At 40.7% G+C, this 24,716-nt stretch overlaps 2 protein-coding genes across 4 annotated transcripts; one reads left to right on the forward strand and one right to left on the reverse strand.

Moving 5' to 3' along the window:
- Positions 1 to 2,544: 2,544 nt before the first annotated feature.
- On the reverse strand, positions 2,545 to 5,438 carry LOC124484245. The gene is made up of 5 exons (XM_047045093.1): positions 4,986 to 5,438; positions 4,383 to 4,512; positions 4,023 to 4,291; positions 3,592 to 3,908; positions 2,545 to 3,331 (listed from the first exon to the last, which is right to left on the reverse strand). The coding sequence occupies exons 3-5, from the start codon at positions 4,288 to 4,290 to the stop codon at positions 3,122 to 3,124; spliced, it is 795 nt and encodes a 264-aa protein (XP_046901049.1). The 5' UTR covers position 4,291; positions 4,383 to 4,512; positions 4,986 to 5,438; the 3' UTR covers positions 2,545 to 3,121.
- A 1,319-nt stretch (positions 5,439 to 6,757) lies between these two features.
- On the forward strand, positions 6,758 to 21,795 carry kyat1 (kynurenine aminotransferase 1). Of its 3 annotated transcripts, XM_047045614.1 has the most exons (14): positions 6,758 to 7,019; positions 7,105 to 7,187; positions 7,312 to 7,370; positions 7,465 to 7,612; positions 7,717 to 7,866; positions 7,949 to 8,035; positions 8,159 to 8,281; positions 9,466 to 9,586; positions 9,726 to 9,802; positions 18,616 to 18,705; positions 20,845 to 21,031; positions 21,129 to 21,205; positions 21,336 to 21,422; positions 21,510 to 21,795. In XM_047045614.1, exons 2-14 carry the CDS (start codon positions 7,125 to 7,127, stop codon positions 21,567 to 21,569), a joined length of 1,329 nt encoding a protein of 442 aa, XP_046901570.1. In that variant the 5' UTR covers positions 6,758 to 7,019; positions 7,105 to 7,124; the 3' UTR covers positions 21,570 to 21,795. The 3 variants fall into 3 exon arrangements, with proteins under 3 accessions (XP_046901570.1, XP_046901571.1, XP_046901572.1); XM_047045615.1 differs by lacking the exon at positions 7,105 to 7,187; XM_047045616.1 differs by lacking the exons at positions 21,336 to 21,422; positions 21,510 to 21,795 and having other exon boundaries at positions 21,106 to 21,143.
- Positions 21,796 to 24,716: the final 2,921 nt, after the last annotated feature.

The raw sequence follows: 24,716 nt of genomic DNA on the forward strand, positions 1-24,716 counted from the left end.
CTGACTGTTATTCTGTATGACAAAACCAGCCCTTTGACCTCAGTCAATGAAGCAAGAAAGGAACTTTTCTGCAAGAAGAATCTGGCAATGGACAAATTGCCACCCACCCAGGATGCACTGCTCCAGCACCTGAGACGAGCAGTGTATCAAGCAGGAATCTGGACTACCAGCACACAAACACAGCAGGTGGTTCCTTCTCCACAACAGTATGCCTGGAACAAGGTATCCAACTTATGGGTGCCTGTTTGGATGACAACTCCAGAAGTTTCAAGAGCGTGCAGGGAGCTCATTAAATGTTCCTGCAAAGGAGACTGTTCCAACTGCAGCTGTGACAAAGCAAACTTGGACTGTTCACCACTTTGCAAATGTAAATGTGTTCTGGACTTCTGAGAGTGTTAACTGTTTTTGAATAAATTCTGAGTTCTTTCCTGCATTGGGTCTGCGTTTGAGTCCCTTCCTGCAATTCTTAACACAGGCTGGACAAAAGCACCCAACATGCCCTGCTGCCCCCTCCCCCGAACTCCCCCTCCCCCACAGACTCTCCCCCACCCTCTGGTGATAAATAATGTTTGAGATACGGCAGGACGAAAACTATGGTGGCGGACAACACCAAAACACAGATATTGTACCACTAAACACCAATAAAATGTGTTAAAATCATTAGTAGGAGCAACCATAAAAAAAGTCTAGGCTTGTTTTTGTTTATACTAATTAATGGATCTAAAATGTTTTAGATGTAATTCGTTTTTAATATAATTACACCCTGTCTGTGGACAGAAATGGGGCTAATTCTGAAAAATGGGCCCGAATTCTGAAAAATACCCTTAAATATTAAATAGGGAGGGGGGAGGGGTGGCTCCTAGGCTAAAAGTGACTACCAAGCCCTAAGGAAGCCTCATGCTAAATTTGGTGCTTTTGTCCGCCCGGTAACGGTAATGTCGAAAATACTCGTTAAGCCACCTGACTATAGACCAATTATTTGTTTGTAAACAATCGGGATGCGCGCGCAACGTGGCTGCAGAAAGCCGGGAAAGGATAGCATTTTAAATGGCAAAAGTACCACACGGATAATACAAGTTAGGTTTAAAAAGACCAAAAGCGTCGAGGATGACATGCCTCTAGGAGAGAAAGCGGTTACCCAATGATCTGTCGCATCAGAATTTTTATTTGGGTCACGAAAATCTTGAAATTTGAGTGAGAATGTCGCCCGGTACAGACCGCATAGTCGAGCGGCAACCATGTCTTCACGTCATGTCACAAAGTTCATAATTTTACACTTTTACAGTCAATTCTACATTTAAAAAGTCTTTCAAGAGATATGGGAATTCTGCTTTTAGTCAGCTGGTCCGATTATTTTTCTGATTTGTTTAAACTGGCAATCTGAGTGAGACTACATCCCAGTTACACTGTTTTGACGTTAGCCTCAGTCAGACTCGCTCACTGGCAGTGTGCACAATGTTGTATTTCACTCCATTCTACACCAGAAACGTCAGGGAGGACTGCCTAATGTAGATACGAGTCTGGTGAAGATAGCCAGAATCTCGGATTTCTTTAACCTGTCTGTTTCATTCGTCATTTGCCGGAGAAAGCGACCTCCGGTAGCCAGGCTAGTTTTGCCCAATCACTTGGACAGGCTATTTAAGGGTATCGGGTCAAGTGACGTTTGTGCATAGACAAGTGAACGTAAATGTATTTGTCCAAAGGCCAAGAGCCTCAAAAAGTTAATATCAAGCCCTGCAATCCAGTGGCCAGAGATATATGATGACCTGAACGACACTTCAAGAGTAACAGAACGGGGAGAAGTTCGTCTTTTGAAACCCACATGCGCAGTTGAGACTGCTTGACAGTTGTGTGACGTAGGGTGATAATTGGTCTATAGGGGGAAGGGGTAACAGTGCGTTCACACTGCAGCGACGCGAATCGCTTGCCATCGCTCAGCGTTGCCAACTTAGCGATTTTGTCGCTAGATTTAGCGACTTTTCAGACCCCTTTGGCGACTTTTTTTCAAAAAAGCGACAAGCGACAAATGTAGCTTCTTTTCTGGAGTTATTGGTGACTTTTGACTTTTTGAGGTGAAAACACGTATCGCTATGACTCTTCGCAACGAGCAGCGGGTGCCTGCGCGGCCCCTCCCTTCCCCGTTTCCAAGCACTTACAGGCGGCCTCATTCCTCGCGCAGAAGTCCCTCCCAGCTGTCTCCTGTTAGCAGGTTAGCAGGAGCTAACAGGAGACGTTCACGGCTCAGCATCCAAGCTGCAAATGAATCCGCGTCCCGGCCAGCAAGCTGCCGCTGACTGATCCCGCCCCCTGACGTACAGTCAGGGCGGGATAATGTATATTTTCTTTGTCTAAATAAAATAATAAAATCACTGCACTAAATAAATCACTGTGTTATATATAGTTTGACTCACACTGCCTCAGGCTCAGTCACTCACTCACCTCACCTCGTCCACTGTATGTGTGTGCCTCTGTGACACAAACTTTCTTTACCATGTCTAAACTTTACCAGCAGAAATACAGAAAGGAGTGGGAGGCAAACACAGCTTTTAAGGGATGGTTAAAGCCATTTATTGGAGATATTGGACGAGCATACTGCCATTACTGCAAAGTGGATTTCTATGCTAAAATCAGTGATGTGAAGAAACACAGTACAACCCTAAAACACATTCAAAAGGCAAAGCCTTATAACTTAGCAGCACAAACAACGCTGCCATTTATGGTAGGCAAAATTGATAGCTCCAAAAAGGCTGAGGCTACCATAGCATTAGCCATTGCTGAACACTGCTCCCTCCTAGCATGTGACCACATTGGGGAAGCATGTAGGTCAGCCTTTTCTGACTCCGCTGCTGCTTCGCATTTCAGAATGCACAGGACTAAGTGCACTGAAATGATCAATGGTGTCCTAGCACCTTACTTCTTGAAAAAGTTGGTGGCAGATGTGGGTGAGCAGCATTTTAGCCTCCTCCTCGATGAGGCCACAGACATCAGTGTGTCTAAGTACCTGGGTGTTGTCATCAGATACTTTAGTGAAACTAAAGGGACAGTGGTATCTACATTTCTGGGGCTTGTTGAGCTGGAGGGAGGAGATGCACATTCTATTGCCCGTGCTGTGGTGGCTTTTTTAGAAAAGTGCTCTCTTGTTAAAGAGAAGCTCCTTGGGATAGGGACTGACAATGCCTCTGTAATGACAGGGATAAATAATGGGGTCCATGCAGTGCTCAAACATGAGTATGGCCTTAAAGATCTGGTCCTCATCCGTTGTGCGTGTCACTCCCTGCAGCTTGCTGTCACCCATGCATCGAATGAGACGATCCCACGCAGTGTGGAGTACCTTGTAAGGGAGACATATAAATGGTTTTCAGTGTCTTCCAAACGCAGGGAGGCATACAAGGCCATTTATGAGACCATTAACTGTGGGGAGAAACCATTACAGATCACAAAGGTGTGTGCCACACGTTGGCTCTCTATTGAGCCCGCAGTCTCACGCATTTTGGACCAATGGGAGGAGCTCAAGCTGCATTTTGAGGTCACCAAGTCGAGTGAGCACTGCTACATGGCTGAGGTGTTATACTCCAATGTGCTATACTTGACCTTTCTGAAGTCAGTGCTGGGAGAGGTACAGTTGGCCATGAAAGCGTTTGAGGGAGAGCAGGTCGATCCTCTCAAGCTACTTGACAGCTTGGTGAGCCTCATTAAGTCTGTGAGCAGCAGGGTCCTGAATCCACTGGCAAAGGTGGATGTCTTGAAAGGGCCTCTCGATGGATACATAAGTCCTGTTCCATACCTCGGTTTCCTTTTTGATTCAAAGGCAGCTGAGCTCCACCTTGCGCCTGACGATGAGCAGAATGTCAGAAAACGGTGTGTCGCCTTCACTATCTCCCTCACCAATGAGCTGAGGATGAGACTGCCTGAGAACATGGAGACATTGAAACACATGTCAGTTTTCAATGTACAGGAAACTCTGAAGCACAATAAGAGCCCAGCAGAAATGGTCACATTTGCAAAGCTCCTTGGCTTCTCACCTGAAGCAATAGACAAGATTGTCCAGCAATGGCGTACCATCCACCTCAGTGTCTGGACTGAGAAAAAGAACACGCTGAGCTTCTGGAGTGAGATTTGGAGGTTCAGGGACGCAGCTGGTCTCAATCCATTCCAGGAACTCGCCATGGCTGCTGTGGCTGTGTTGTCTTTGCCACACTCAAATGCTGAAGTTGAGAGAGTGTTCAGCCAGATGAGTGTGGTGAAGACCAAACTCAGGAACAGGATGTCCTTGCAAACCCTGAACTCCATCCTATACATTAGATATGGATTAAAGCTGTCAGGTGAGGCTTGCTTTGAGCACCAGCTGCCTGATCACATTCTGAAACTGTTTGGAACCTCACCTGCTTATTCATTCAAGGCAGCTCCTTCAGCTGAACCTGCAGTGGAGAGCCTGAGTGACGATGAAGAGTCACTGGTTCTGTGAGCTAGCACAGCCTGTCTGTGTTTTTGGCTTCAGACCTCCCTCCACACCTGCAATTAGAGCAAGACTAGTTAACATCATCACAAAAAAAGTGTTAGTTAAAAATGTTCATATATAACTGTGACTTGTTTTAGGCTCCTAAGTGGACCATAAGGTTAAAACAAAGCTAAAGAAGAAAAAAAACATATTAAAAACAAAAAACTTAAAAAAAAATAAAAACTTGAATAGGCCTAACTGCCAGAGTGGGCAATTTAAATTGTTAATGTATATTGTACACAACACATGTTATGTTTAAAAGTGTTCATGTTTAAATGTTACCTGTTGTAGGCTCCTACGCGGACCATAAAGTTAAAAAACAAACTTAATTAAAAAATATATATATACAAAATAAAATTTTAAAAAAACCTAAGTAACTCTGCCAAAGTGTTCCTTTTTGGTCACTTTTGCCGGTCCCAAGCCCGGATAAAGGAGGAGGGTTGGAATTAATAATTTGTATTTCTAAACATATTTGAGCTGTTCTTACCTGTCGTGCACAGTCCATGTCCATGGCGTTTCTTCTAAGGTTCTTACCTCATTGTTCTCTTGCTCACTTTTCGCGCGAGCGGGAAACGTTTCAGTGACGACGTCACGACGCCGTGCTCCACCAATCAGAGACGTCGGTGTGACGCTCAAGGATCATGGGTAGTGTAGTTCTTCTTCCAGAGATCGCCAATAAACTATGTTTTTCTTAAAACGAGGTTGATACCATGCAAACTTGTGTCATGTACAGTACCTTGTATCAAGTCATATAAGTCTCCCTTAGATGGTGATGAAATTAGGGCTAATAATCTCTTAGAATAGGTCCATGATAATAATCCGCTATGGCTATGGAGAAAATGAATGGGATTTTTACTTCCGGGTATGCAAATTAGGCGATGACGTCATCTAGCGACTTTTAGAACAGCCAATAGCGACTTTCCTCACTGAAGAGTTGGCAACACTGCGGGGGCGTTTCAAACAGATACATGTAGAATGTAGTTCTCTAAAGTCACTATTGTAGTTGTCATGGCCAAGTGTGCAGACTTGGGTTTACGTAGTTGCAACATCTATCAAATACAACTTGTATACAACATACAAAACTGTTTAATAGACATACACGTTGACATGTGTAAAAAACGTTTTACTATATTCCTCAGTCTCTGCTAATCTGTCGATACGATAGGGAGTTCCAGCCGGGCTAGCTAACTAGTTACCACAGAACGAAGTTACGTAATTTGACTAAACTGAATTTGAAAGTACAAGCACCCACAACTTCGGCAAACCTTGCGCCATGCATTGTTTTTTTTTAATTAATATCTCTGTACAAATACAGCTAGTATGTATCTTACAGGACTGGGTAAGCAGCCACACAAACGATTAGTTTCTCCTCCACCTTGAAACCTAGAAAGCTAGAAATGTTTGCCATGGTTGTTACCAGAGCCATAGAAAATGAATTATATAGAAAAATGAACAACATTTTCTATGGCTCTGGTTGTTACGTTACGAGAAACAAGAAAACACTCCGATTGGCCATTGCTAGCGAAAATCGCGTTCACACTGCAGCGACGCGATGCGAGCGACAACATGTTTTCCATTAATTTTCTATGAAGCCAGGCGAATCGCTTGCGTGCTGCATTGTGGGTAGCGACGCGACAGAGTTGAGATTTTCTCAACTTTATGCAAATGAGGAGCGATTTTCGCTAGCGATGGCCAATCGGAGTGTTTTCTTGTTTCTCCTAACGTAGCAACCATGGCAAACATTTCTAGCTTTCTAGGTTTCAAGGTGAAGGAGAAACTAATCGTTTGTGTGGCTGCTTACCCAGTCCAGTACGATACATAGCTGTATTTGTACAGAGATGTTCATTAAAAAAAAACAATGCATGGCGCAAGGTTGCCGAAGTTGTTGGTGCTTGTACTTTCTAATTCAGTCTAGTGACATTACGTAACTTCGTTCTGTGGTAACTAGATAGCTAGCCCGGCTGGAACTCCCTATAGTATCGACAAATTAGCAGAGACTGAGGAATATATTAAAACGTTTTTTACACATGTCAACGTGTATGTCTATTAAACAGTTTTGAATGTTGTATACAAGTTGTATTTTGATCGATGTTGTAACTACGTAAACCTAAGTCTGCACACTTGGCCATGACAACTACAACAGTGACTTTAGAGAACTACATTCTACATTTATCTGTTTGAAACGCCCCCGAGCGTGGTGAACTGTGGGAAGGCAAGCGATGGCAAGTGATTCGCGTCGCTGCAGTGTGAACGCACTGTTAGGGAGTCCTGGATCGCATATCCCGCCTCTGCAGGAAGTGAAAACAAAACAAGGGCGATCAGAGCAAGAAATTAGTGATCATGTGACCTCACAGCTAAAGGATCGCAGTTGAAACGCATTGAGAGGGACGGTGTTGTTTACTTAGTGTCAAATAGAGCGACATGTAACTTGACTTTTTATAATTTATGCTTGGCTAAATCCGTAGGATTAGCCGTTCAACGGCCTATAACCGGTAGCGGCGACGAACGAACGGTCTGCAAAGTGAGTAACTCACAGTTAAGTAGCAGGCTACATGCATACGTCCATTCGACGTTTCAGCCATATAAAGATTGACTTTTATTTCAAGGTGATCTGTCCCGGACTGGTATGCTAAGAAGAATAGCGAGTCTGGCTGTAAATTGTAAAACAGAAAACGTTGCGAAATTTGAGGTACGGTAGGGATTGGTGTTATACGCCAAGTATGAGGCAATATCCTCAAAAACGACAAACAACTAATCGTAATTGTTTGACATTTGCATTATGTTAAAGCTCTTTACCTTGCTTTTTATTTCAGTTAAAAATGTCACGCCGTCTCAATGCTCGCAGAATCGAGGGTGTTGACAAAAATATATGGTTTGCATAACATTTCTAAATCCATGTTTTATATATGGTGTTCTGTGACTGTACCAATAACCTCTGTAATGATCCATTTACTGTTCATTCACAGGGTAGAGTTTACCCAACTCGCTGCCGACTACAAAGCAGTTAATTTAGGACAGGGTTTCCCAGACTTCTCCCCTCCAAACTACCTCCAGGAGGCGTTCTGCAAAGCATTGACTGGAGGATGTTCCATGCATCAATACACCCGAGCTTTTGTAAGATAAGTGTCTGCCTGCATGTGCAAGTGACTGACGAAGAAGTACACTTAAAGAATGAATTAAAGAATTAAAAAGATTTACACCGTGTGCCTCTCTTACAGGGCCACCCCCCCTTGGTAAAAATTCTGGCCAAGTTCTTTGGTATGATAGTGGGGAGGCAGGTGGATGCCATGGAGGACATTCTAGTCACTGTAGGGGCGTACCAAGCTCTCTTCTGCACTTTCCAGGCTCTTGTTGACGAGGGAGACGAGGTACAGAAAACAACACTTATTCCAGCCAGTTGATTCATATTCAACTACGGCAAAAATGTAGTCTTTCTTCTCGTGGTTTCAGGTCATCATCATCGAACCGTTCTTTGACTGCTACCAACCCATGGTTATGATGGCAGGGGGAAAGGCTGTCTATGTTCCGCTAAGGCCAGTGAGTTGTCAAATTGATCAGATGGCAATCATAAAGTTCTCCATGAATTTGCTAGATTGTAACCAAACTTGTAATTTGTGAAATGAAAAATTTAGAAGTATGACAATGTTTGTTTTCTCCTAGAGAGCTGAAGGAAAGCTTCTGTCTAGTGAAGACTGGGTCCTATCTACTGAGGAACTGGCTAGTAAATTCTCTCAGCATACCAAAGCCATTGTCATCAACACTCCAAACAACCCTCTAGGAAAAGTGAGATAAGAATGTTATAGGCTGTGTGAGGGTCTGGTTATATTTGTTTTATGCTATTTGTCTTCACATATTATAGCTCAGTGTGGGAAATGACAAAGGAAACCAGGGGCCTGTTCCATAAAGGCCGCTGAAATAAATTGGACTTAAAAGTCCCAAACCAGACTTGAATTAGCTTAACATGTCAAGCGGGGCTAAAGCGGTTCCATAAAGGCCAATTTCAGATCACGCAGTCCTACTAATTCAAGTCAGATTTAAGTAGTCAAGCTAATTGCGCGTGCACCCTATTCTTAAGCAGCCCGAGAGGTAAAACATGAATCATACAACCCACCACAGCAAAAGCAATGCACACGGCCTTGTGACTTCTTCCAGAAAGAACGTTCCCTTTAAGACGTGTACTATGACAGCTCCCTCATCCACCGCTTCATCAAAATGAAACGACACGGCATGATTGACGTGAACGATAGGCTACGTAGGTCAAAGTCCTTTTTTAGACCTTTAGGCTACTTTGTTGATTAAAAAACAGACACCCTCTAAACACAAGTTAAATTTACTTTTTTGACATTGTTTTAAATAAATAGCCTACTATTATTTAATACATAACCCAGTATTCTAACTTTGTAACATGGTTGAGTCGGGGAAAATGGAGGATGTAGCCTATGGATTTAGGTTTGTTTTGCAATTGTAGACTACTGTTAACAACTATATAGCTATGATAATTATAATCGGATAATTTAGATTGAGCCTGATGCCTAAACATTTAAAATCACAAACAAAGCCTACACGCCACGTTACGTAGCAATCACATCATTGTTCATCATCGTTTAATGCATTAGGCTAAATATTGTAGACTAAGTTGATTTTCTATCAATGCTGAACATGAAAATGAGAATATCCGTGGTAAATCATCGTTTTCCCGTTGGGTCAGTGTTACAGGAAGGTCTGGTTAAGCACCAAGTCACGCTAAGCCTGACAGTTTGCCTGCCCCGGACCAGACTAGTTTTGCAGCCTAAGTTGCCATAGTAACCGAGTTCGACCTACGTTGAGCTAGCTTTATGGAACCGAATGAACTAGAAATGAGTCAGACTAACTGACATAAGTCTGGCTTATTCGGTAAACTCGCTTTATGGAACAGGCCTCTGACCTCCGTCTTGAGGAAAACGTCTCACTGTTGTTGCTACCTACAGGTGTATAAGAGAGAGGAACTTCAGGTGATAGCTGACCTCTGTATAAAACATGATGTGGTGTGTATCAGTGACGAGGTGTATGAGTGGCTAACCTACGATGGAGCTGAGCACGTCAAGATAGGTCAGATATCACTGATAACATCAAGATTCTTGTAAAAAGCTTTCATATTTTAAACTGACAGCTGTTACAGGTGACACTGCATCTGTTTGATCTCAGACTGATGTAACTCTCAGGTTGTATTTGTTTATTTTTTTCAAAGCCAGTCTCCCAGGAATGTGGGAGAGGACTGTCACTATTGGGAGTGCTGGAAAGAGCTTCAGTGCAACTGGATGGAAGGTAATTAGTTAATCTAAGTTTGATGCACTGTAGGTGAAATTGTAGGGGTTGTGAAAGAAAATTGTAGCGGCACTGTGTAGATTTGAATAGTCAAGAATGGCGGTTTCAATACAATTTATTTAGCTTGTACAATTACATTAGATTAAACAAAGTACTTGTGACCAGTCATAACGGAGGACACAAAAATCGTTTGTTAGAGTGGTAGCGAACATCCATAAACACTATCTTATATAAACTCTAGAACAAATGGCATTCTATATGGTCAATCAATCAATGTAGCAAACTCTGATGTCAGAACGGGGGAATTCCTTCATTAATAATTCGTTACACAGAACTGTATTATATTAAGTAATATTAATCAAAAATTAATCACACGCGCAAAATACACACATTTAACACCCTACACATAATTCACACCCCATTCAAGTCCTATCTGCCAGAAACAGAAGAATAGCAATTAGTTCCCTTGTCCTGAGACCTGCTTTCTTACCTGCCTGTTTCTACATATTAGTCAAGAGCCATAGAAAAAGAGAGTTGCGACACGCTTTGATCTCGCCGACACGTGATCACGTGGTTCATGTAGCTCGCTGTAGTTCCAAAAAGCCCCACTGCTGTCAACTTTTTTGAATGGTTTTCAATGGAGCTGGCCAACGGAAGTCGCTTTCTCAGGCAAATTACGAATGAAACAGGCTCAGTTGAAGAAATCCGATATTCTGGCTATCTTCAGCTGACTCTTATCTACATTAGGCAATCCTCGCTGACGTTTTTGGTGAACAATGGAGTGAACTACAACATTGTGAACACTCACTGCCAGTGAAACGCAGGAAAAAAGCTAGAGCTTTTTTGTCACGTTGTTCCGGTAGCTCGCTGTAGTTAAATGAAAACCCACTGCTGTCAACGTGTTTGAATGGTTTTCGGCTGGACCGACAGCAGCACCATCTCGATTCACGGATATTTTCGGTATATTAACACAATATCAATTGGTTACTGGTGTGTTGTATCATGTATGTATGCTACTTTATTAACATGTATGTATAACATTAACTTATAATGCATAACGCAATATTGTGAAGCAGAGCTGGAAATGGCTATGCTAGCCTATATTGTTCCACTTAACGTTTAACCTTCGACTGTTGAAGTAAATGGGATTTGTTCAACTTTTTTTTTCTTCATCAGCCCACTTACAATTTACCACATTAACAACACGTTTGTACTTGATGCAAGTTGAATCTAACCATGATCACCGGCAACTGTTCAATAGAAAAAAATTGAACAGAATATACAAGGCAACCAACTGCAATTCAATAAAACATTTTATTGTACAATATGTCCAGTGTTCTTCCACTCCTTTTGTTTGTAGTGAGCAGGTGATCTTAATGTCTGCTTTTCACAAAACTTAGACCGCAGTAGTAGATGCATCTAGTTGAGCTAACTAACTAGCTAGCTATTGAGTGGACCTGAAATTCCTGCCGAGCGTTGCTGGACGATGGGGGACCCAAGGCTTTAATCTGCAATTCATTGTTGCTAGCTATAATCAGATGTACTATAGGCTAATAATAGCAGATTCTGTAAACTGTGTATGCCAAAGAACACCAATAATTAGAACTAATTTGACAGACTATAAACCAACAAACTTTTGGTTGATACACATGCTCTTTAGCTAGCTACAGTAAAAGTGTTGCATAGCTCTACTATAGTCTAGCGCAAACTGCATTTAGAATCTAACAAGCTATAATCTAACAAGCCATAATCTTACAATACATTTTCTTTACAGCTGGCTATATGAAATACTACTAATAACAATTGATATGTGGTGGTTGAAATATGAAAAAATGCAGGATTTTCATCAATTTACCAGCTCACTTGCTTCGGACCCCATAAGCCATATATGGCTCTAACAGCTCTAACTGCATTTAGAATCTAACAAGCTATAATCTTACGAAAATGTTTATCTTAAATTGGCCATATGAAATACTACTCATAACAATTGATATGTGGTGGTTGAAATATGAAAAAATGCATGATTTTCATCAATTTACCAGCTAACTTACTTCGTAGACACTGAAAATGAATGGGGTTCAACGGTGGAAAATACAATGTTTGGAACTATAGGTTGCATGAGACACGCTTAACTTCCGCATTCCTCGATAACAATGGGAGTCTATGGAAGTGTCGCAACTCTCTTTTTCTATGGCTCTGATATTAGTCCACCTCTTTCTGCTTGAGCATCACTGGTTGAAGCCTAAAAATATTTTAGGGGAAATTGTGGGGTGTAGTAGTTCACCCGATACAGCATGAATCTGTCGTTTTATTCGCAGAAAAAAATTAAAATAAACCTTTGAATCAAGTAGTAGGGCGCCTGACTTACTAGTAGTCAAATTAGTCGAATTACTAGTAGGAATTACTCGATTTGTCGAATGATATGCTAAGCCGTGTGTGTTAATAATGAGCCACCCTGGACCTTAAACAAGCAGATGGGCAGTAGTTTACAATCGCCACTTTCATATAGTGATCCCAGAGCCATATAAAAATCTGTTCTCATTCCCAACTCGTCAAATACCGACGCTTTGTCACGGCCATAGGCATCGGATGCGGACGCACAGGTTACCCTTTGGCGTCAGTATGAGATGTCTTGGGGTTTCAATTGCCCCTTTAAATACTTTAATTTTGCTTTACATTAAAATCATATAAACGGGTCTGGCTCTCCCTCTTCCAGCTCTTCAGCTCTCTCAATACCTTGATATGTTTCTCTAACTTTTTTATTTACTGGGGCAAAAAAGGCTGCAATGTCCCTTCCTCAGTTCATGATGACTACTAGAAGAAGAAAACCGTGTAACCGTTTTTTTATTCAGTCAGCTCAGGGAGGCCACAGGGGTGGCCAGGATTTTTTTTAGAGGGGCACTGGCCCCTGCAGGCCCCCGTGTAGAACCGCCACTGGAGACAAATGTCAAATATAAAACTAACTTCACCTTGCTTGATTTTTTTTGTGATTTTCTGCGAATAAATCGACAAATTGTACTGTACTCCACTTAGGTTAGAATAGGCTATAGGGTTGAAACAGGTTTCATGTGCATTTAGGGTTAGTATAGTGTACTATTTATTGTTATCTGTAATTTAGGAAGTTTTAGTATTAGGGTTAGTATAGTCGATTATTTATTGCTATCTGTATATTTAGGAAGTTTCACTCATTTAAGCTCATCATAGATGTAAATTATGTTCCGTGTTCTTGTATGTTAAGTTTTGCCAGGTGCTTGCGTTGTCTTGTCTTAAGAATTTCAGTGCCCAGTCTAACCTTGTGTTGTTCTGTGCACCTGACAAATAAAAGACTTGAACGAGATTCATACTTGTAGTTACTGCACTACTAAAGAAGTGTCGTAGTTAGCTAGCTCTACAATTTACCGGCGCTAGGTCTGAATCAAGGAGAAAAACGGAGCTGCCAGTATATGCAGGTAGCAACGCTAGTGCTAAATAACTATTTTGCTGGTCGGCTCCATGGCGCCGGTTAGTAGGGCACGTGAGATTGCTCACCAAAAGAACAGAGAGGAACCCACTTGTCTAGCAGATTAAGACATGTTCATAGGTACCTAGCGAAAAGTAACCTCAACTTTCCTAGACTTTTACCTATGGCACTAATGCTGAGGGCTCGCTGATATCGCCAGAGCCTGTTTAAGGAGAGCCTGCCCACTCCCTATTAAGCCCCATTGTACCGAATTTTGTTGCAGTTTCACCAGAGTTCCACCGGGAGTGATCGCTAGTGATGTGTCGTTCGTGAACGATTCGTTCATTTTGAACGAATCCTTATAAGGACTCGGGAGTAACGAGTCCTCTCAACGAGTGATTCGTTCATTTCCCGACTCGGTCTTTCTACGAGTCTTTGGATCATTTTTCACGTGACCTGCATAGGCTCTGTAGCTAGAGGAAATGAACGATTCGTTCCTTTCCCGACTCGGTCTTTCTACGAGTCTTTGGATCATTTTTCACGTGACCTGTATAGGCTGTAGCAAGAGGAAACGAACGATTCGTTCCTTTCCCGACTCGGTCTTTCTACGAGTCTTTGGATCATTTTTCACGTGACCTGCATAGGCTCTGTAGCTAGAAGAAACAAATGATTAGTTCCTTCCCCGACTCGGTCTTTCTACGAGTCTTTGGATCCTTTTTTCACGTGACCCGCATTGTATTTTTTTGTAGAGGAAACAGTTTCCTTATTCCCTTTCGCGTGGCCGCTGTTTTAGTAAGACGTGAATGAATGATATTCGCTCAAGTCATCATACTGACTGGTTTTGTTATTTTCACTTTACATTTACACTTACAGTTTAGTGCAGTGTAATTGTTTGACGTGATAATTAAATGCTAGTGTGATAATACATGACCAAATCATACAAACTCATGATACATTATTTTAATGCAGGAATTTATTTTGAAATAGTATTTGCTGGTGCTCCCCCCCCCCCCCCCCCTGAAATAAACAAATGACTCGAAAAAAGATTCGTTCATTTTACTGAACGAGATTCAAAGAACCGAATCAGTAAAAAGAACCGAACTTCCCATCACTAGTGATCGCGGTCGAGTGCAAAATGAATGGGAGTCTATGGAGCTAAACTATGGAAGCAAATCGTGACCAAAATTCAAATGAAAATGCATTTCCAGAAATGCATTTTCATTTTAAGAATGTGGCTGCATTATTTGACTCATAAATCAAATTAGTATTCAATCATCCTATTTGCATTTTCATTTTCTTCTTTAAGACTGCTCATTCTTTCCCTTAATTAAAATGAAAACGAAAAAGACATTTGAAATTTAATTTTCAAAATATGCCCCAGCAAATAGATACCAAAATTCAATTTGAAATGTAAAATTTGAAAATGAAAATGCATTTCCAGAAAAGCATTTTAATTTTAAGAACGTGGCTGCAAAATCGTGACCACAATTCAAATTCAAATGCATTTCCAGAAATGCATTTTCATTTTCAAGAACGTGGCTGCAAAATCGTGACCATAATTTAAATTCAAATGCATTTCCAGAAATGCATTTTCATTTTAAGAACGTGGCTGCAAAATCGTGACCACAATTCAAATTCAAATGTATTTCCAGAAATGCATTTTCATTTTAAGAATGTGGCTGCATTATTTGACTCATAAATCAAATTAGTACTGATTAGTACTGAGCGGACATTGCATTTTCATTTTCATGTTCTGCCCGCAAAGAACTGCCCATAATTCGAAAACGAAAATGCATTCTGAGCGGCGCAGTTGAGTGACGTCAGGAGCCGCTCTTCTTCAGCTCCCTGCTGACCGAGCTACCCATCTTGTTCGGTAGGGGGCGGTGTGCACATACGCATTGCATTACATGGCAAATGTGCCGGGAAATTGATTGAATTGCCGGGTCTTTAGAGGACGCATCACAGATCATGGCGCTCCCTCAAATTGTGCAGACACTGATAGAATTAGCTGAGCTGGTAGAAACTAATAATATATCTGATTCTGATGCTGGTGACCGAGTAGAACAAGTCACAGAGAGCTTGGCTGCATACTCTGCCGTCACAGACGTACACATTAATGAGGTTGCCATAGTAAACCTCTCTTCAGTCCTGGAACGGCTGGATGCTGTGGAGCCTCAAATGGGACGGGGACGACCAACCATCCACATCCCGTTCGAGTCCATCGAGAACTATTTATTAAATGGTCTACTTTTTCCTGTGAAAGCAAGCTGTTTCACCTTTGGCCTGGTTCAGACAAAATCTGAATTTCCGCAATCTGAATTTGAATTTCCGCAATCTGAATTTCAAGAATCTGAATTCCTGCAATCTGAATTTTAGAATGTTTTATTTTTGGATCAAAATAATTCAGTTGTATTAAATTTGGCATACAAATAATTCAGATATTATATATTCAATAGCAATATATTTCAGTTTTATGAAATTCGACACACAAAAATTTCAGATCTTCATATTCAAATTCAGATACTTTTGTCAGCTTTCTAGCTCCATAAATCCGTTGCTTTGCATCCTCCGACGGATGGTCTGGTGGCCGACAACAGCTCCGCTATGTCCTTTATTTTTAAACCATTTAATAAATAGTTTTCGATGGACTCGAACGGGATGTGGATGGTTGGTCGTCCCCGTCCCATTTGAGGCTCCACAGCATCCAGCCGTTCCAGGACTGAAGAGAGGTTTACTATGGCAACCTCATTAATGTGTACGTCTGTGACGGCAGAGTATGCAGCCAAGCTCTCTGTGACTTGTTCTACTCGGTCACGGGCATCAGACTCAGATATATTATTAGTTTCTACCAGCTCAGCTAATTCTATCAGTGTCTGCACAATTTGAGGGAGCGCCATGATCTGTGATGCGTCCTCTAAAGACCCGGCAATTCAATCAATTTCCCGGCACATTTGCCATGTAATGCAATGCGTATGTGCACACCGCCCCCTACCGAACAAGATGGGTAGCTCGGTCAGCAGGGAGCTGAAGAAGAGCGGCTACTGACGTCACTCAACTGCGCCGCTCAGAATGCATTTTCGTTTTCGAATTAGGGGCAGTTCTTTGCGGGCAGAACATGAAAATGAAAATGCAATGTCCGCTCAGTACTAATCAGTACTAATTTGATTTATGAGTCAAATAATGCAGCCACATTCTTAAAATGAAAATGCATTTCTGGAAATACATTTGAATTTGAATTGTGGTCACGATTTTGCAGCCACGTTCGTAAAATGAAAATGCATTTCTGGAAATGCATTTGAATTTGAATTGTGGTCACGATTTTGCAGCCACGTTCTTGAAAATGAAAATGCATTTCTGGAAATGCATTTGAATTTGAATTGTGGTCACGATTTTGCAGCCACGTTCTTAAAATGAAAATGCATTTCTGGAAATGCATTTTCATTTTCAAATTTTACATTTCAAATTGAATTTTGGTATCTATTTGCTGGGGCATATTTTGAAAATTAAATTTCAAATGTCTTTTTCGTTTTCATTTTAATTAAGGGAAAGAATGAGCAGTCTTAAAGAAGAAAATGAAAATGCAAATAGGATGATTGAATACTAATTTGATTTATGAGTCAAATAATGCAGCCACATTCTTAAAATGAAAATGCATTTCTGGAAATGCATTTTCATTTGAATTTTGGTCACGATTTGCTTCCATACTAAACGGCTAAATGTGTCTCTTTCGCCTGATTGTCGTTGATAAATCTCAGATTTGATTAAAGTTTTTGCATGTTCAACATGGATTACAGGTCAAAAGTTGAATGAACGAGTACTTATGTCCTTTCGATTTTTTACGGGGTAAGTCGTTGTTGCCCATAACACACTAGCATTCTGCTAAAGAATGTTGATTGGTTAGTGAAGGACTGACTACGACCAGAGATCCCGCTTGATGGCATCCGAAGCAGAACCAGAATGTCAGAGCATTAGCAGCATTAGCAACAACATTAGCAAGCCAAAACTCTTTCTAGCATTTGTATTGACAGGGAGAGCCTAACCTGTCAGCTGTGTTGTCGATGCCTCGAGAGTAAAGTGGAAGTAACCAGAGCTTGCCGTCAAGCAGTAGCTCTGGTCGTACGATGTGTATGACGTCAATGCCATTTTCAAAGGCTTTTTAGAACAGAAAGGCGACTTTTAAAAAAATCTAACACCCAGTGGTGTGTTTTTTTTGCGTCCCCTTTCGATTTCAGAATTCAAATTACTAGGCAAAAAATTTTATCCTGAGAAAAGTGGATTTTGAGGGGTATAGCTCCATAGACCACCATTCATTCTGCACTCGACCGTTAGCGCCCTCATATGGAACTTGAGTGGAACTGCAACCAGTTCAGAACCCGGAAGTTTCCCGAGAGTGGGAGTTCTATTTATTAGACATTCTCTGATATCGCTGTCTGTAGAACGGCGTATCTATGTGTCGTTGCTAACGTGTGATGACGTTGTGACTGTATGTGAGAGAGACGCGAGAGACAGAGGGAGAGCAGGTTATATATATATATATATATATATATATATAATCCACTTTTCTCAGGATATAATTTTTTGTCTAGTAATTTGAATTCGAAAGAGGCAAAAAAAACACACACCACTGGGTGTTAGATTTTTTTTTAAGTCGCCTTTCTGTTCTAAAAAGCCTTTGTGTATATGTATATATATATATATATATATATATATATATAGGAAATGCAGCTCAACAAATACGCTGCGTGATTTCAATAGCGTAAACAACAATTTTAAAAGAATAATGAAACGCAATAGGTGGCGGCCGGTGTTGATTCTGTGGCGCACCGCCACAAATTAGTCTGTGTGGGAAACACTGCAATTGTCCCACAGTTCTTTGCAGTAGCATTTCTACCCAAACCAGTAGATAATAAAGCCACAGGAGTTGACCAGTCAAATGGTCAACTGTCCTTTGTGTGGTCATCTTCAAACTTCAAGTATTTAATTAACACCACCCATGAAACAGAAGGGTCAGAGCAGCTTGATCAATTGATCTATCTAAACCTACTCCCTCAGATCACAAGAACAATACAGTTGAACGCACATTGTCTTCAGACCAACTGTCTCTTCCCCCCCAGGTGACAAGAACTCTCAGGTCACCCAGACTTCCCGTCTCTAGACTTCATGTCTCCTAGATAGGTGTCATAAACTGCTAATGGCATCTCTTCCAAATGGTGTTAAATCAACATTCATTGAATCAAGTTTTTTAACCAATTGTACATTTCTCTTAAAACACATTCATTACACATAGGACCAACGTTTCTATGACAGGGTTGATTAAAGGGGTAATGTAGTATATCAGATTGCTATTGTATGTAATAATTGACTTGTGTTTCAGGTGGGCTGGGCCATTGGTTCTGACCACATCTTGAAACACCTGAAGACCGTCCATCAGAACTCTGTGTACCACTGTGCCACCGCTGCTCAGGTTAAATGACTTATTATTAGTTATCATGCATGTTTTATAACATTATAACACTGATGTGTATGTCATAGGACTGATATGACATGTTTTTAGAATCATGTTGTTACATTTTACATCTCTCAAATAATGCCAGGAATCTCTGTGTGTGTCAGTCTGTGTATCTGAGGTTTGTTATATTAATTAATGTGTTTACTGATGTCAACTGCCTGCACATTGCAAATGTACATGCTAGCGCTGTATGGTGAATTAGGCCTACAATTATGACAACTGGCTCAACCATTGGTGGTAAGACAATTAACGGAAAACCAAAATAGTACATTTTTATCATCATAAAATAAGCAATTTATTATGTAGGAAACAGCAGACAGATGAAGGCTACATAATCAGTTGCATGAATGTAGGCTACCACAGCATTGGCAATTTGACTAGAATAGATGGTGTGGAGGTTGAACAAGTAATTTCAGTTGTGATCTGAGAAATATAGTTCAAGTAATCTGTATTTGTGTGTTTCACTGTCATCTTAATCACTGACTGCATCACTGGCACTATGCACTAGTTTAATTAATTTAGCAGCCACGATTATCAAAAGTGATGTACAAGAAGTGAATATATGAAATGCAGATAGTCAAGGAACAGTCTGTATTTACTGTCTACATCGCAAAGTAACCACATCTCAGCTACTAGGCACAGACTACTGAACAAACAAGAACACTACAGTGCAACAATAACATCTCCAATTTCTTAGGTACAGTGTAACTATAACTAATAAAACTAATAATCCTAGGGATGGGCGAACGATGCCTTGTGAAGCTTTGGTGGTTTCTTCCGGATTGTGCCGGCCCAAAGAGCCGAACTATCGGCGCATTGAAAATGAACAGCGTCATCTAGCAGCCGTTTAAACTGGCTGAATGAGGCGTAGTGGTTGTCTCCGACAGTAGACTACCCTATGTTATATAATATTTTAATTAAGGCTAAATGTGTTCATTTTGATCTGATATTAGTGCTCACACATTAAAATGTTGTGATACATCTGTAGGCCTTTAGAATTATGTCATTTTCTCACAGTAAAAGTTAAAGAACATCGTACGAGGGTCCCTGCACTAGGGCGCGAACTCGGGTTTCCAGACTCGCATTAACAATAGGTTGTCGCACAACGCTTTAACCAACTACACCACCGAAACAGCTGTTACTTGTCGATGCGGGTGGACGGACTTTATACGATATGGTCGTTATATCAATTAAACTAGATAACACTGATTTTTTCTTAACATTTGTGATATGTAGGTCTATTGTGAACTGGGGGGACTTTATTTTTATAAATTATTATTACTGTTGAGAATGTTGACAAATCAACATTTGTTTTCTGGGCACTGTATAGACCTACCTAGTCCTACCATGTTACGTTTCATTTCAATAAAATAACACAACACAAGTGCACGGATTTATAATTATTACAATACGGATTTGGCTAAATAATAATGACTGATGGAAGAAACTCGAGCGATGCCTGGTGCTGCTTCTCTGACAATGTGAGATTTGTCTTTAAGAAGAAGCGGTGGCTTCGTTCCTTCTATGGCTCTGGTTCAGAAGAGCGGCAAAACTTCGAACCAGTTTGTGACGTTTGAAGCATTGAACGTCATCTATCACGTGGTTTCGTAATTTGATACAAGCTCCAAAACACTTTTTCGAAATTGTGCGTATTGGTTTTGCGACACAAGCATCGATGCATCAGTGCCATACGTCCCATCCCTAAATAGTCCCAATTACATTAGGTTGCTAATTAATGTATGGTGAACAAAAATCATGATACTGCAAAAATAACATTGTTAAATCTACTGTAGCATAGAAATATCCAACAAACTTTCTCACTTGTGTGTGTGGCTGTGTATGTGTGTGCGGGGCAGGGAGTTGTGCGAGGGCATCCTACAAGAAAAAGCAATACAACTCCCTTCAGAAGTTAGCCTTTCTCTCTCTGTGCCATTACTGTCACTTGTAAGAAACTGTCCAATAAAGCATGAAAAATGCTTTAAATGCAATTTAAAAATATATTATTAATTGAATCAACATTATTCAGCACAAAATATGGGATGGGAATAATTAATCTCCAAGATTTACTGACTTTCAGACACTCAATCTCTCCAGGAGGCAGTAGCACAGGGTTTCCAGAGGGAGTATGAGCAGTTTGGGACCCCCGAAAGCTACTTTCAGCAGCTGCCAGATAGGTTGCACCACAAGCGCAGGAAGCTGGCCACGTGTCTGGAGAGCGTGGGGCTGCAGCCCATCCTTCCAGAGGGAGGGTATTTCATGATTGCAGACATCTCCTCGATCAGTGAGTATCTTTTCCGAAAATCTACTCATCACTTTCCAAGAAGGTTATTTTCTAATACAAATGATCCGATTAAGGCTTTATCGCTGTTTTTGTGTAGAGGTTGACTTGAATGACCCAAACACTCAAAATGAGCCTCATGACTACAGATTTGTGAAGTGGCTGATCAAAGAGAAGGTAAAGGACAGCAGATGCTAAAGCTTGGATTCAGTCTGATCAAGATGATGATGTTAAGATAAATGTAATTCCCATATACAGAAAATATGTACAGTATATAATGTGTGTGTGTGTTGTTTACATTTTGTAGGGTTTGGCGACAATTCCTGTTTCAGCTTTCTTTAGCCCGGAGCATCGTGAAGATTTTCAAAATTACATCAGGTTTTGCTTTGTCAAGGTGAACATTTGATAATACTAAGTATTTAAAATATAATTTAAAAATCTCTCTCTGTACCCCTCCCTCTGACATGCCTCTCTCCAACAGGAGGACTCTACTTTAAATGCTGCTGAGGACATTTTAAGGAAGTGGAGTGATGGAAAGTGAAAAACCTATTAAAAAGCATCCACTTGAAGCCACCCACAATAAGTTTTTTCTAGCCTTGCATAGTACCCTCGCTAGGTAGCTCAGCTTAATCCGTCCTCAGGAAAATCTTTAACACAATCTCTGTTGGACAAAGGTATATGTTTTGTGGATCAGGTCTGTTGAATTGTAATTATTTAAAAAAAATCATAATGGAAAATTATTGTGAATAAAATGACAAATCGTTCTACTTTGCTGTATTGCCGTCTTAAGTGCTCTCGAGTTACTGGGACAGAATTGGTCCCAAAAAATGCTGGTCTGATCATGTGATGTAGTTTTAATTAATTATTATGCACCACTGGCGATTTTAGAGCCTTTTTAGGGCTGCTCAAGCACCCCTAGATTTAATCTTAGCATCCCTAAAAATAATAATAATAAATAATAACAAATGTACAATTACATTTAGTTATTTAGCAGACGCTCTTATCCAGAGCGACTTACAGTAAGTACAGGGACATTCCCAGAGGCAAGTAGGGTGAAGTGCCTTGCCCAAGGACACAACGTCATTTGGCTCAGCTGGGAATCGAACTGGCGACCTTCAGATTACTAGCCCGATTCCCTAACCGCTCAGCCACCTGACTCCTGTATAATAGTTTTATCATTTGATGCTGGTAGTTTGTGAAAAAAGGGACATCCTTAGTTTTTTCATTCATTCAATATTTTGCATAATAATACATAAATATATTAATTGTTATCCACTGAAATTTGGGATTTATTACAGGCATGCAAACTCCTCACCTTTAGGTGAGACTCACCTTTTTTAAACCAAAATGGGTAACCTACGTGATTCGTGCAGATCCGATGAGATTGGGTGGGGTTGTGACGGGTTGTTGCCATGGCAAACACAGCATTTTACCCGTGCTTCCCAACTTTACAATTGGCTCTGGAACCAATCGTCACTCCTAATGCCTAAACCTCACAGCCAATCAGAGGCAGGGTGGGGAGAGGTTTACAGACCCATTTTACATCATCTAGCACAGGGGTACTCAATTAGAAACTCAAAAGGTCCACTCACCAAATTTCCATTCAGTCCAGGGTCCGGAACAGTGATGGTTTATTTTTCTGGCCCTTACCTCTGAGTTCTGGGGGTAATTTTGTTCAAAGTGTCTATGCTTTGTGTCATAGTGACGTTTCACGTTAGCTCTACCACTTTTGACAAGGGCAACCGTCTCATTGCAGATTAAACACATCGGTTATGTGCTCCCCACCGGCAACACAAATGCATACTTGTCAGTATGGACTGGTCAGTCCATTCTGTCTGAAATGTGCGATTTTCTGTCAACTTTTCGCTTTTTGCTGGGTTTTGTTTGAAGAAACAGTTAGGCTACCGTTAGCAAATCGATTAGCCTGCGTTATTTTTTTAAATAACTAAATTTATATATTTTTTTGCCTGCGTTGTTACGAATGACACACAACCTGTGTGACCCACAGAGGTTGCTGCCAACGTTGAGTGAGTTGTCATGGTGATTACTATTACAGCTCCTGATTGGATCTTTGGTTTGGACACAGAAGATAGAAACCACGTAGTAGGAAACAATATACGTGTGAAATCACGCACCAATGAAAACTCGCTTGAATCATGACTAAATTATAATGTTGATTTTGTTTTCGGTCCAAATTGTATTGTATCTGGGTCCGGATCCGGATCCGGACCGCGGTCCGCCTGTTGAGTACCCCGATCTAGTAGAATTTTCTTTTAAACAATATTACAAATTATGTCTATTGAATGTGTGTTAGCTTTACTTTTTTTGTTTTTTATGATGTATTTTATCACAAAAATTTCTTTATGGTTATAAGAACATGACATTGTTTACAAGAGCACAGATTCTACATAGATCTAGCTTCTTAATTTTGCTCTCAAAGTGCACCAGATTCATGCGTTTAACTTAAAAATGTTATACATTTTCCTCCGGGGGACCATGCCCCCGGACCCCCCCTAGAGGGTCGGGGGTTTGCCGCATCCTTCTCACCTTTTTTACCCCTGACCTGTTTGCATGACTGTTATTAGCAAGGGGGTTAAGCACTTTTGCAAAGCACCGTATTCATGTCACATTCTCATTGGGGGATGATCACCCCTAAAGGTCTGATCCTAGAATCGCCCCTGTTATGCACCCCTTAGAACTTGCAGTTGAGTCCAGGCGTTTACCTTGAACGGAAACATTCGACCAATCGTCTGAAGTAAATTGACCTGGCTGTTTTCACACTTGTAGCCTACTGGTGTGTAAGACAAATGATTATGTAGCCTTCATTTGTCTGCTGTTTCCTACACTAGAAATTGCTTATGTTATGTTGATCAAAATGTACTATATTGGTTCTCTGTTAAATTGTCAAATGTTTGAGCCAGTTGTCATAATTGTAGGCCTAACGCCTGGGACACATGCTTGTGAAATCGGCTGCAGGATGATAAAATACACCATTGATATATTTGAATTAAAAACCATGTTATTAAAACTTTACTACATTAATTGTAGACTACGGTGAACATTTGTAAAGTTGTAGACTTTATAATATATATTTTGTATATTACTTTGGAGGCCTAGTACCTATATTCACCGTATATTAAACCTAACTAATGTTGGTAACGAACGGCCGTTTCATGTGGTTACCCTGATAAAAACTAATGAAAATAAACAGATGTATCTGTTGAGCCAGCATGCCCGTAGTTGTTTTGTTTGTTTGAGAGAAACGAGTTGTCACGCGTTGCACACAATCAGAATCAGAAGAAAGGGATTTATTCGCCATGAAAGTTTGCACAGACAAGGAATTTACTTTGGCAGGAAGGTGCATACAATAAACATATAGGAATCTTAAATTTAGATATATGGTCTGACTATACTAAGGATACATAAACTAGTAATACGAAGTGGAATACAATTAAAATAAAATATAAGTTGCCATAAAATCAAATATAAGTTGTCAATTTACAGTATAAAATAAAAATATTACACACATAGCGTGCAGACATAGCCTACCGAGAGAGAACCCCCAAGTCGATTTTGAAAATCAAATGTGCTAGGACCGGCACTGCTTCTAAGTAGGCCTATCTGTTTTAATGGAGTCGAAAGGCAAAGCTATGTGGTTAGTTTGTAGAGAACAGGGGGGTGTTCCATC

This window comes from Hypomesus transpacificus, chromosome 22 (genome assembly GCF_021917145.1).
Source record: "Hypomesus transpacificus isolate Combined female chromosome 22, fHypTra1, whole genome shotgun sequence".
NCBI lineage: Eukaryota > Metazoa > Chordata > Actinopteri > Osmeriformes > Osmeridae > Hypomesus > Hypomesus transpacificus.